Source organism: Thermobia domestica, chromosome 11, assembly GCF_964235325.1.
Source record: "Thermobia domestica chromosome 11, izTheDome1.hap1.1, whole genome shotgun sequence".
NCBI classification, from domain to species: Eukaryota; Metazoa; Arthropoda; class Insecta; order Zygentoma; family Lepismatidae; genus Thermobia; species Thermobia domestica.
In genome coordinates, this window is record NC_137464.1 from 5,236,854 (window position 1) to 5,250,870 (window position 14,017).

General features: G+C 36.5%; 1 protein-coding gene across 5 annotated transcripts in view; it reads left to right on the forward strand.

The window, feature by feature from the left end:
- Nucleotides 1-14,017, forward strand: part of Ppn (proteoglycan-like sulfated glycoprotein papilin) — a 557,431-nt gene that overhangs the window by 210,255 nt on the left and 333,159 nt on the right. For all 5 annotated transcript variants that reach the window (XM_081729955.1, XM_081729958.1, XM_081729956.1 and 2 more), the window contains exon 2: nt 10,044-10,104. In XM_081729955.1, coding sequence (XP_081586081.1) covers nt 10,044-10,104 — 61 coding nt within the window. The remainder of the gene's footprint in view (nt 1-10,043; nt 10,105-14,017) is intronic.

The window sequence follows — 14,017 nt, forward strand, 5'->3', positions numbered from 1 at the left end:
ATTGTACTTTCAAATATAGGCCTTCGTGGACTTCCTTCTGTTTTATTTCCCATTAATCTTGTTATTTATTTAAGATTCCAGTGTAAGCTGGCCTTTAGGCTGTATTTGAAGCTTTGACTAATTACTTTCTATACAAAAGAAGAAATAGCATTTTTATGAGCAGAGCTGTCACTGAACGAGATGGAATTTTTGTGACGAGTCAAGTCAGAGTTTAGTCAGCAGAAATAGATACAATTTTCGAGACAAAACATCATTTTACGATTTCTTTAAGAGAACAGGCGGCTTTACTGCTCTCCCATGAAGCTTCCTCGTTTCTAAGCGATTAATGTACACGCGCCTTTGGCGTGGGCTACCCGGGTTCAATTCCTGGCGCAAGCTCATGTGGTTCGGATTCCACGTTAAGCTGCAGATCCTCGTCTCATGTAGCCTCGCTGCTGAAAGGGACGCTACACTAAAAATCAAATCAATCAACTTTTGTCCCATAGACAACCGTGTTTATCAAGTTCTTAGACAGGTATTATAACAAACTTTTTCCCGTTAACCAAATAATAATAGGAATAATAATAATAATAATAATAATAATAATAATAATAATAATAATAATAATAATAATAATAATAATAATAATAATAATAAACAACTTTCAGTTTTGTGTTTCACAGTTGTTCCCTCTCTCCTAAAGAAAGCAGATGATTAATAAAAATGAATAATTATTCCATAAATGGTGAAATGAAAATGTGGGAGGATAAGGAAACTCCATGCTCACGATATTGTCCACTACAAACGCATATCGCCAGGGATCGAACCAGGGATCCTTGACACCAAAGGTAAGCCCTCTACTACTGACTCACAGCACCCTCAGTAAATATCGAGATGTTATCTTCGTAATAAATTAACATATACTTGCATGGTTGCTCATAATTATGTATGTATATGATGTTTGACTGTAGTTTTTGTAATTCTGGACAAAAAGTTTTGATATGACAACACTGTGCAGCCTGAGATTTGAGATAATGGTCACTGGACTTAGAACCGTTAGTGTATGCCAGACAGGATGGTGGAGCGGTTGTGTCTGGAACAGCATATGCGTTGTGTGCGTTTGTATTCTGTGGAGTGGCCAGCTTGATCTCCCGATATAACACCACCTGACTTTCTTATGGGGTGTTTTAAAGAACAAAGTGTATCAACATCACATACTTAATTTGGCCCAACCACGGAAAGCTATCACAGAAGAGTTCCACAAGGTACCAGTATGGGTCTCTCAAGCCATTTGTGACAATGTTGCGCTTCGTCTCCAGGCATGCATTGATTTGATGGTACATTGGTGGACCATGCCATGGAGAACAGAGATTAATATTATTGTAAAGAAAAGTATGAGAGTAATATGTTCATGTTAAATTTTATGTTCAAGTTAAATTCATGTTAAATTTTATGTTCATGTTAAATTCGTGTTAAATTTTATGTTCATGTTAAATTCATGTTAAATTTTATGTTCAAGTTAAATTCATGTTAAATTTTATGTTCATGTTAAATTCATGTTAAATTTTATGTTCATGTTAAATTCATGTTAAATTTTAAATTCATGTTAAATTCATGTTAAATTTTGTTCAAGTTAAAATCATGTTAAATTTTATGTTCATGTTAAATTCATGTTAAATTTTATGTTCCTAATTTCTTTACAACAGTCTTTGAAACTTCATATACATAATTATGGGACACCCTGTATTATTCTCTCCCACAGAATAGTGTAACCATGAAAGTCATCATCTCTCAAGCAAAACAATTTGGCTCGAATGAGAAAAAAAATATCTACATAATTTACTTTTCATATTCTTGGAAAATCCTGACAACATTTTCAGTTAATAACTGTCACCCTTCTTCGATTGTACTCATTTTGGAAACCTGCAACAATGACATTTCACTAGAGACAATTTAAAAGTGAATTTGTGTGTCCTCGTCCCGTCCCGTCAGGCGCCATTCAATGCGGTTTTCGCGTTTCTAAATGCCGGCAGATGAAACAAGGAGTTCTACACTGGTGACTACGCTTAACAAAAAAGAAAAGATTTTTTTTAAAAAAATCAACACACACACACACACACAAAAGCTAGACAGTGTTGCTCTCTCTATTATTTTATGTCTAAATGTCAAGACTCGCTCTTTTCATTGACATTCTAGGATGAACACACGACAAATTTAATACTTAGAAACAAAAAACCATGACACGCATTTTTATTTTTATTATACGTTTTGCTTTATCTAAGTGTCTCAGAAAAAGAGAAATATAAATTTATTATTATTATTATTATTATTATTATTATTATTATTATTATTATTATTATTATTATTATTATTATTATTATTATTATTATTATTATTATTATTATTATTAGATGAATTTAGAATAGGTATTTATAGTTTCAATTAATTAACTCTATGGTTTACGGACCCGAAGATTCAATGTCGCATTGACAAAACTCTCCATTGACTTCTATCCTTAGCCAACTGGATCTAGTTTGTACTTTGTATTCCTATCTCTGCGAGATCCATCTTAATATTGTCTCCCATCTGCGCCTAGGTCTTCCTAATGGTCATTTTCCGATTGGACTTCCAGTTAAAACTTTGAAATCGTTCTCACTATCTTCCATTTTTGCTACATGACCTGCCCACCTGAGCCTCCTAGACTTGATGACCCTAACAGTGTTTGGTAAACGGTATAAATATATGAAGTTTCCGCCATTCCCCATTCCCGTCTGTCTTGGGTCTGAATGTTCGCCTTAGGATTTTATTCTCAAATACTTTCAGTCTCCATTCTTCTCCCAAACTAGGTGACCATGTTTCTCATCCATTCACCACAAACAGAATAATTATCGAATTGTATATTTTAATATTAAGCTTCAAATTTCTTGACAGAATTTGAGAAGACAAAAGAGTTTTGGACTGAATAATAACACGAATTCTCTGATTTCAGTCAACATTTAACTTCTTCGTGGATATGTTTTTAAATTTTTTTCAGCTAATGTTTCTAGATATTTGGACGTATCCAGTTTGTCGAAACTGGATATTTTTAACTTTTGTTATTATTAGTTGTAGTATTACAGTGATGACGTATTTCCATTATATAGTTTTCTGTACTTTTTCTTCTAAACCGTTCCTGTAGATGCTTATTGACGCCTTCAACCAATCGTTCTTTCAGAAACAATGTTCCGGGGGGCACTGCTGGTACTATTTTATTTATTATTATATTATAGACGTATTATTTTGGTCTCGTCCGGGGGGGGGGAGCTCTCAGAGTTCCAGGGGGCAGTGCCCTCTAAAAAACGTGTTCTTTCAACACCATTCTATAATTTTTTGATTGAACAAAACTTAGAATGTTTCGAAGAATGGATTTTCTAAGAGTACGGTGACTCAGTGGTTGAGCGCTCACTTCTGGTGGTAGGGGTCCCTGGTTTGATTCCACACCAAGTGAGTTTGTAGTGGACGGCATCATGTTCGTAGGTTTTCCCGTGGTTTTCCCGTTACGTCATACATTTCTATTGAAATCATCGTTCTCTGTCCGTAATCATCTGTTTCTTTCAACCTAAAGGGCATAATCGTGTTACATTAAATTAAAAATTTCGTTTCATTTCATTTTAAATAATACTAGCTAACACTGCGCGCTCTACACAGCGCATCATTTACATATGAGCATGAATCTCCTTGTCATTCCTCGCAACAACCGCACATGTCCCTTTACAGACACAAGTGAAAGACGTCTTGATAAAAATTGGCAAGGGGTACCATAAAGGGAAGATCTTTTGATTATTATTTTTCTCAATATCTCGCACCGTTTGCAAGATTTGCACCTACTTCGGGTTGGAGTTTCTAATTCATGTATGACCAGTGTTTTATTTCTTCTTGCATGCAGTATGTAATAAGCAAATACATTACACACACAATTAATTATAATGTCAGTGATATATGGTGTTCATTGGGCAAACAATAAAGATTCATCTCAGACTGGAGAAATGGTTATCCTTCGTTTTTCATTATTATTTGGCCATGAAACAAATGCTTGAGAGATATACAACCCCTGTATACAACTATGTGGTGTTGGAATTATAACTCCTAGGATATGAAACTTTTTTTTAAAAAAAATGTCAACACTTTCAGTGTACCCCTAAAAAATGTAATAAAGAAATAACGACTATACTTTTTAAATATTCAATTAGAACTGGACAATCTAGACAAAATTTGGAATCGACCAGTGAAACAGCAAGTTTCTAGCACGTGTGGTTTTCGAGATCTCATTGTCGAAAGGATTGGAGACGAACATATACTTTTCTTTAGAGACAAACCTAGCATTTTAACCCCTTTCTGGGGGGGCGCGGTGACTCAGTGGTAGAGCGTTCACCTCTGGTGCTTGGGGTCCCGGGTTCGATCCCAGCCCCCGCCAAGTGAACTTTGTGGTGGACAAACACCGTGCTCGTGGGTTTTCTCGGGGTTCTCCCGTTTCTTCCCACTTTCTTCATTCCACCATTTCACTCATCTCTCATCATCACCGTCTCCTTTAGCCTAACCGACATAACCATGGGACGTAAAACTTAAAGATTTTAACCCCTTTCTGCATGACTTTTTTCTTTTAGCAAAGAAAAAAAAAAGTAATCAGTATTGGAAATCCTCATATGAGAACTTGAAAAATGAATTAAAACTTGAATTTTAGATTTTTCACTTAATTCCGACGAGAAATAAATAAGTGCCATATATGACACACTTACAACTCACAAAGGAAATGCCAGATGATACCAATATCTCTTATTCATACACGCCAATATCTCACACGGCGGACAAAACAGTCATTTGGTGTCTTTGATAAATCACAAAAAAGCTAAAGTAAAAAAAGGGGATGTGCCATACATGGCATGGCATGCGGTAAGGGGTTAATATATAGATTATAAATTTTATACGTAATTACTGCTAGAATGTGTGTGCCCCTGTGTAACCTCATTTCGATTTGCACAAATATATTCTTTGTTGACGTATCGTGATGCAATTAGTCTGTTGATCAGATATATTGATACATTGACCCGAAAAGTTCTTACTAATTGGAAGACCATATAGCTCGCAAAGGTTATTGTACACACCAAAGGTTTGTTTTCCTAAGTACAAATTGCAAGTGCATGTTGTTATTTTTTTAAAGGCATCATTCTTTTATCAAATTTTTAGCTCATTACGCTCGCCAGGGTCAATGCATAAACTTGTTCATAACCTATAAAGGTCCAAGTTCTTTCCTTAGGTGAGAGAAGTGTTCGTATTTTTTTCTTTGATAAAAAAAAAGCAAACGAATAAAGAAGAAGTCTATAAAAGCTGTTGGTCCGTGTTCTTGACTTAAGTGTCGAGAAGTTGTTCACTGCTGCATTAATTACTGCAGATAATGGTTTATGGGAGGCTATATGTACTGTCTGCGGTGATTCCTTTGTGAGCCAGTAACACCCATCATCACCAACAAACGCTTTGCCAGAGACAACCGCATCCACTTCTGCTGCTTCTATACCTCCTCTCATCTACAACAGAGTTTCCAACTGTCAAACGGAAAATACTAAAACAGTAAAATTATGCATATACAGGGTGGCCCAAAAGTAGGTATACACACCTGTATATATCAAATGTAACATTCTAGCTTATAGGTTTATTTGTTTCGGCTGTTCCGAGCTTAAGATACAAATAAAAAGACATTAAGAACGAATAATAAAGAAACTAAGTCTACCTGATGGATAACAATAAGAAATTATATAAAAAGTAATGAATTGATCACTACGGGACTGTATACCTACTTTTGGGCCACCGTGTATACTGTATTTTTGTTATCTCTTAGTAGTGACGTCATTTCAGATTTTGCCAGGATGGTGGGTGAAAGACTGTCCACTGAGATAAGAATTTCATGTTTTTAGTAGTATATTTAAGAAGCCCCCTCACGGCGAAATTAAAATACCGCTGATGTTTTTATGTGATAATTATGTGATATCTTCAAATAGTTAAAAGATAATAGAAAAGTGGAACAAGAGCTCGCTAGAAAATATTATTTTACATGAGACACCGTTATCACAACTCAGTTATCTGCTTTCGATTTCCAGCCATTTAGAAAAATCGGCATTTATTTTCGCATTTATAAGTGCTGGAAATCGAAAGCAGATAAGTGAGTCGTGATAATGGTGTCTCATGTAAAATAATATTGTCTAGCGAGCTCTTGTTCCACTTTTCGATGATCTTTTATCTATTTGAAGATATCACATAATTACTGTAAAATTAGCGGTATTTTAATTTCCCAGAGGTTCGAAGTGCGGTGTTGAAGGAAGATGGAAAAAATAAAATGGGCAGAGAGAGTAATAAACGAAGATGTTTTAAAACGTATAGGAGAGAAGAGGGCGTTTTCAGCGCTAGCATCCTTCTTAGGAAGGCCGATTGGATCGGATACATGTTGCGAAGAATTTGTCTTCTTCTTACCACAATAGAAGGAAAGATGGAAGGAAAGCGAGGAATAGGAAGAAGAAGAACACAAGTGATCGATGATTTGAAAAATAGAAGAAAATATTGGGAATTAAAAAAGAAATCTGAAGATTGAGAAACGTGAAAGGAACATTTCCAGACCCAAGCCTAAAATTTAAAAAAAAAAGTACAGTTCCAGGACCTACCAAAAGACAAAATAATTAAAGAAAATAAATATAATTTATTAGAAAGTATGTGCTTATCAAACTTGTGGGGTAAAATTGGCTCCTCTGTCCGTCCTATATGACGCCCCTGTTTCTTAGATCAGCGGCTCTTCAAACTTCGTTATTTCGATGACCTCTTTGAAATGATGTGCATCTTGCTGTATCTCTGACCACTTCCTTAAATAGAAAATAGGAAAATATTTTCATACAAACAATCTATAAGTTTTACGCTACACAAATTGTTAGAATGTCATTTCTGTGCTTACGATACAAAGGTTACGAAACCCAGCTTAATTAATAACAAAAAAAAAAAAAAAAGTTTTAACACAATCAAATTCAACAACGTGATTGTTGCATGGGGTCCCAGATTCGACTCCAGCTCATGCCAAATGGGTTTTCTGCTAGACAAACATCCTATCCGTTGGTTTTCGCGGGGTTCTTCCGTTTCCTTCCACTTTTTTATTACACTATTGCATTTGCTGTCATCACTGTCTCGTTTAGCCTTGGCGCATATTCGTGGAACGTTAAACTAAAAAAAGTAAAGAAGAAATTACAATTATAGTCATATTTTTCGTTATCAAGGTGAAAATAAAATTTAATTTGACTTACAAACCCCTGATCATACATAAGGTCAAGGAACTTTAGGAGCCGCGGTCCATAGTTTAAGAATCGCTGTCTTAGACCCATTAAATATTAATTTTGAATAAGACAGACTCTGTGGTTTGAAAAGCTCATCACTAATCTCCATTTTTCAATTATTCCAAAATATTAAATTTGAAAAATTAATTTTTCATATTATTAGCGTGATCAAATGCTCTCGCCTTCGGTGCGAGTGGTCCCGGGTTCGATTCCCGGTGTGAAACGTTTTTTTCAGGCCAGCCGTCCTGAATGGTGTTTTCCTGTTTTTTCTCATTCTCACCAGGCAAATTCTGGGGTGGTATCTAACTTATAGGTCCCAGCTGATTCCTACTTTCCGTTTCCCTGGATAGTGTGCTCGCCGAGGGACGTCATCTCTCAAAACGTGACGGGTTAAAGGGTCATAGATGCTTAAAGCCCAGAAATCTAAAATCCTAAAATCCTAATTTAGTGTGATCTATTTTATGCATCATTTTTCTGTGTCATTCATTTAAACGTATCAGTTGTCATTTTCTTGAAACATACATAACAATTCTATAATATATCTGTGAATAACAAGGAATTTTAATGATATGGTAACACTGAAATTTTGATTTTTTTTTTTTAAATAAGCGAATTGGGCGAGAAAAAGAGAGAGCGCGATAGAAACGAGAGAAAAACACACAGAAGATGGTGAGATGAGCAAGAAGTGTGGATGAAGCATATCGAGAAGATGATAAGAGAGAAAAAAACACTGAGGTATTCGGCCCAGGTGTTGTTAGAGAGGTCAAAAGGTCAGACGAGGCTCCCAGATTACTGTTCCTCCCTACTCACTGGTTCTCTCTTTTTTCTCTTCCTGGAGAACTCTTTACGTCTTGGCAGGTGGTCCTTAGGAGTTCGAGAGCCTGGGAAGAAAGAAAACACCTTTTTACTTTGAGCAGAGCAATCAGGCAGAAATATGTGGTGTACAAGGGATTCCTTACTCGGGAAGCTATTGCCACTCGAAAGTTAAAGAAGACATAAGATCCATTTCTGTCCTCGATCTTTTAAAATATAGTTGATCGTAAACATAAACAAATATATTATAGCTCTGCCTCACGTGTTAGAATATTTACATAATTTTTCTCCTAACCACGTATGATAGAATATATAAGGATCAGAATATAAATAGGAATGGGCACAAGTCGAGTCTAAGGTAATTTTCTCGATTCGAGGTCCGAGCCGAGTCCTGTTTCTGAAGTCGAGTCTCGAGTCGAGTTGAGTTTGATTAATGTTCGCTCGTTCTGCTCGTTTTAACTCGTTTTGAAATCATGGCCTGATTTGACTGGAAAGGGAAAGTCATGAGAAGTGTAAGCAGTAATGTGGAATACTTTTAGTGTTGCTCACGAGGGGTCACTGCTCACATCTCTTCTCGTCTCGATAACAAGACGACAATATATTTTTATAACGAGACAGTCTTAAATGCCGTGAGCACCGATATAAGTATATACTGTAATTCACTGTCGAATATTTAAAGCGCAACGAGAAGCTCATCCCAGTTCAACTGAGCAAACAGCTCGAGCTGGCTCGGTTGGAATGAGCCATCAGCTCAGTTCGGTTCGCCTCAGGTGAGCCATCGGCTCAAGCTGGCTTGGTTGGAATGAGCAGTCTGCTCGGTTCGGCCGGCTCAACTAAGCCGAAGTCTCGAACCGTCTCGGTTGAGTGAGCTGTTGGCACGGCTTACTTCTCGGTTCGGTTCGATAGTGAATGAGCTGTAGCCGAGCGCTTGACAACCCTAAGCCCTTGCCGAGCATTTTTGGTCAGCGCCGTATAACTTTTAACAATGTTTGGCTCGATTCCGAATACTTGCTCCTCCGGAACTCCAACCTAGAACCTCATGAACGATGTCCTCTCCTCCTGGTTAAACACTTGGACACTTGTTAAAAAAGTTATTGAGCATTTTAAATGACTTGATAATATATGTCACGAAGATTGAACCGGACATTGCACACTAGTTAAGTCACACCATACTCAGGTATCTCATTAGCTTTCAATTTTAATTGTATTTCAATATGCAGGTTTAGTTGTATTTGTATTTTTCTGGTATTTCAATGTGTTGTTCTCATTAGTTTCATATCGTACCTCTTTCATTTAAATTGATTTTTAAACAACTCTGCACCTGTTGTTCCCTAAAAGCGAATTGATTAAGTCCAAATTTAGTTAGTTTATCCATTTCCCGTTTATCTTCGCGACCCCCATGAAACCGTCTCGCGATCCCCCTAGAGGTCACGACCACCAGGTTGAGAAATCCTGGTCTAGCAAATGGGTTTGAATCAAGCCAGGACTAGTTCATATTACAGATGATCTTTTTAGAACGACCCAGCGTATGCGTGCATACGAAAACGACATGTTAATTTGCAGCAGGGGTGCCCACAAGGGGAGGGGCTATGACGCAAACTGCGTCATTGAAATATTTGGGGGGGTTAAAAATCTATATAAATATGCTTGAGGGTGTGTAAAAATTAATCGAAAAGATTTTTTTTCATGGATGAACACCTACGGATAGACAATTGAGGGGGGGGGTGCGTCAAGGACATAAGGGGGTGGGCACCACTGATTTGCAGTTATCTTTTATTTTATTTTTTTAAAAGTATATCACAAGGTTTTATTCTAGAACCTCTTTGAAATTCATAAATTAATTCATAATTTAAAGGAATCGCTGTCATTGTGTTTAATTCTGTTTCTTTTTATTTTCTTTCGCAGGTCGTTGCCGTTATTGGTTTTCGTTTTAGTTATTGTGTTCAGTGCAGTTTCCGCGAAACATGTAAGTATTTTTCATTTATATATTATATTATCTTTCTCTCCTTCCTTTATCTTCGTTGATCTAGCAATAAGCTTAACTTTCCCAACAAGTTTATCATTTTTGCTTTCAAGTAACAAATCTCCCCCCCCCCAAAAGTATTTAAGAGTCTTCGTCCCGGCGAAATTAAAATACCGCTAATTTTACAGTAATTATGTGATATCTTCAAATAGATAAAAGATAATCGAAATGTGGAACAAGAGCGCCCTAGAAAATATTATTTTACATGAGAAACCCTTATCACGACTCACTTATCTGCTTTTGATTTCGAGCCATTTTGAAAATTGGCATTTATTTTCGCGTTTCTAAACAGCTGAAAACGGAAAGCCACTAGGTAACTTGTGATAACGGTACCTCACGCAAAATAATATTATCTAGGGCGCTCTTGTTCCATATTTCAATTATCTTTTATCTATTTGAAGATCTCACATAATTACTGTAAAATTAGCGGTATTTTAATTTCGCCGGGATGAAGACTCTTAATGCAGTCAAAGAGCTTGAATTTCTAGATTAGCGTTGTTCGAGTCTGAATTTTTATACAATGTGTGTACATAACTTATTAATTTGGTCTTTTCCTTTAATACAAATTTCCGATAATCTTGCTCCATAAATAGTTAACTTATGTTGGATGGAGAGCATTCCATTGATTTTTTTAAAAAAGAATGAAAATGGGGAACTCTAATTTTATTCTTTCTGTCTATGAAGTAGTGTCGTAACTCGTGTGTTCAGTGGCGTATCTAATCCAGGACCGGGAGGTCCAAGCTCTCCCAGTCTTTTTTTTTTTAGTGAAAAATGATTGAAGCTATTATTTATATATCTTTGAAAGTTTATATTAAACTTATGATATATCTTTCATAGGCTGGGTTCTAGCTCGTCCCCCCAGTTTTTACCTTCTAGATCCGCCACTGCGTGTGTTTGTGAGGAACAGGGTGACGGGAGGGTAGCTGCCCTCATTTAAGTTTCCCTCCGTTCAAGGGGGATCATTATGAGATGAAACTTTTCAAACTCCATATAATATAACATGGACAACGTTCACCACAACAAAAAACTCTTAAATCAAAGAAAAACGTGATCTGAGCCTACTTCAATAAACTATCTACTTTTAGGGCCCTTAGACCACTGGCATGACAGCTCTTAAGGCGCTGAGCTGCTCCAACGCCATCTGTTAGCCACCGGCGTGTTCCTGCTTTTTCCCCACCATTTAAAGAAAATATATACAGGGTGGTTGTAAAGACAGTACCTATTTGCAAGAATGAATATTTCAAGAAGTAAACAACCTATCAGAGCTTTGTTTCCATTGAATAAATTGTTAGAGTGTACCATTTGGTTATTAAGTTACATTTCAACGTATGCACCCGCATTTTCCACACACTTCTGGAATCTTTTAGGAACAGAATCCACGGCTCTTCTTAGGATCTCAACTGGTACATTTGCAAACACTTCACGGATATTTTGTTCAAGACTGTTAATATCCCTTGGTTTTAACTTGTACACTTGTTCCTTAGCCCAACCCCATAGGAAGAAGTCGCATAGGATTAAATCGGGACTACATGCAGGCCATTCTGTCGACACGTGTACCACCAACCTCCAAACTTCAATCTGGCAGCAATCTGAGCTCTGTCTTCTACGATGTATACACCAGCCATTTTACGGTTTTCACTGGATCAACTTCTGAAATCATAAATGGTAAACCTCACATTAGTAAAAAGTATTACACGCGAACTAGTGCTGGTGCTAGTTTCTAGAATAATCTAAATGTAAAGTAGGTATTGAATTTACAACCACTCTGTATATTTCTCTAAGGTGAATCATAAATGCTTTCCGGCTTCTACTTCAGTAAAATGCTGAGTGCCTAGAAATAATAAAAATGTTATTGGAGTCCCAAATTTGATATTTTTCTAGGACACCTGATTTCATATTTTTCTCTGAGTGCCCAAATTTTGATGCTTACTTCCGCGGGGAAAAGTCCAAGTTACGACTCTGTTGTGAAGATATTGGTTTATTTCGTTAAAGGTTAAAAGTTTTAGTGGTTTTCTCTGAAGGCTATTTTTATTTAAACTTTGATGAGCATAAAAACAGGCGACTGGTATAAAAACGCCTTAAATTCGTTACAGCAAAGCACCGAATATTTCTGAGTGCTTCGTTTTGAGTATTCACGCGTAAGAAAATGAAATTGGTTACACTTTGTTACATACGAACATGAGGGAAGAGAAAGAAAGAAAGAAAGAAAAAAAAAAGATGGATCAGAACGAATCATTTACAGTGAAAGTTGTATACATAAATGCAGGATTCAAATGGGAAACTAAAAGCTATGACATCAATGGATGAAATTTATAAATATAGAGTTGTTATTTGATGAAACAAATGAATTTTCTCTCGCTTAGTAACTGTTTCTGAATTAATAATTAAATTCTTAAACAATAAACAATAAAATAAAAAGGAAACTACGAGGGCCATTCGGAAAGTAATCTCCGATTGGTTAAAAAAAAAGGAAACACGACAGTAAATAAGAAGAATGTATTATATACATCTGAAAACCACTTGTTTGCTCTATTTTTCAACACAATTTCCATAAACATTCAAGTACTTATCATCTATCTGCATTAGCTTAGAAATTCCATCAGCATAAAAATCTCTCGCCTCTGCCCTGAGCCGTCTGTGACCGCATCTTTCAGCTCCTCATTATCACTAAAACGCGGAGATCATATAACACAGTCCTGGAAATTATGGAAATTGATCAGAAAGTTCCGAGATAGCGAAACGTCGATTTTCAGAAACTTTTCCATCAATTTTCTGAACGAGTTCATCAGTGACCATTGATGACCTTCCACTCTTCTCTTCCTCATGAATGTTTATTCGTCCACTTTTATATGAACGAACTCATTCACGAACAACTCCTTCACTCATCACACTTGGTTCATACACGGCACAAAGTTCCCGATGGATAGCTATTGCCGAGTATTGTTTTGCCGTAAGAAAAGGTATAACAGGTCGCACCTCGTAGTTGGCGGAGTTTTCTATTGGAGCACACATTTTGAGACGTTACAAAAGTGGAATTAGTGATCAGACAACCTTCACTCTACCACGGCTGGATGCAGATTGATCTACCGTTCACGTCTCTGCAAAGTGGTAACGCTGCCTCCACTATTTCACGCACAGTGATCAATCGGAAATTACTTTACGAATGCGCCTCGTACAAATACAGTTGTTCAGTGTTCTCAAGCTGTACTGCAGACCTCTTAGTTATCGAATAATTTATAGTGACGGAAAATAAAATTTTTAGCAGTTTACTATTCTAAATCGGTCTCCATTTGGACGGCATTATTATTTATGTTAACGTTATCAGTACATTTTAGCCAAAATACTTTTGAAGTGATTTTAAAAATTAATGAAAACATTAACCCCTTGCGTACCAGTGCCATCCATGGGGCTGTCTGAAAATGCATTAGTTATTAAGGGTTTATTAATCCTGGAGATGATGAAATTTTTTAGTGGATGAAAAGCAAGACTTGCTTCTACTAATTCTCCTTAGGTCACAGCACCTTACTGACAAAAAAAGACACTAGATGGCAGGCCTAAGGGAACATTCAATTACAACACACGTGTGTTTGTTTTGACTATAAACAATTAGCAACTTTGAGATCTATTTCTAGATCGAAAAAGGAAAATCTTGTATTTGATCTCTGGTCAGTGTTGCCAACCTGAAGCAGCATAAAATCCCTTCAGAACATCAAAATTTCCCTTTCTCAGTCCAAATCTTCCACAATGCAAATAAGTGTTTTTATAAGTAATGTGAATGCTGTTCTCACTCGTGCACAATAACTATACCCTATATAATGGTCTAGACCGTCTTTTAACAGTAAATGAAACAGGGAAC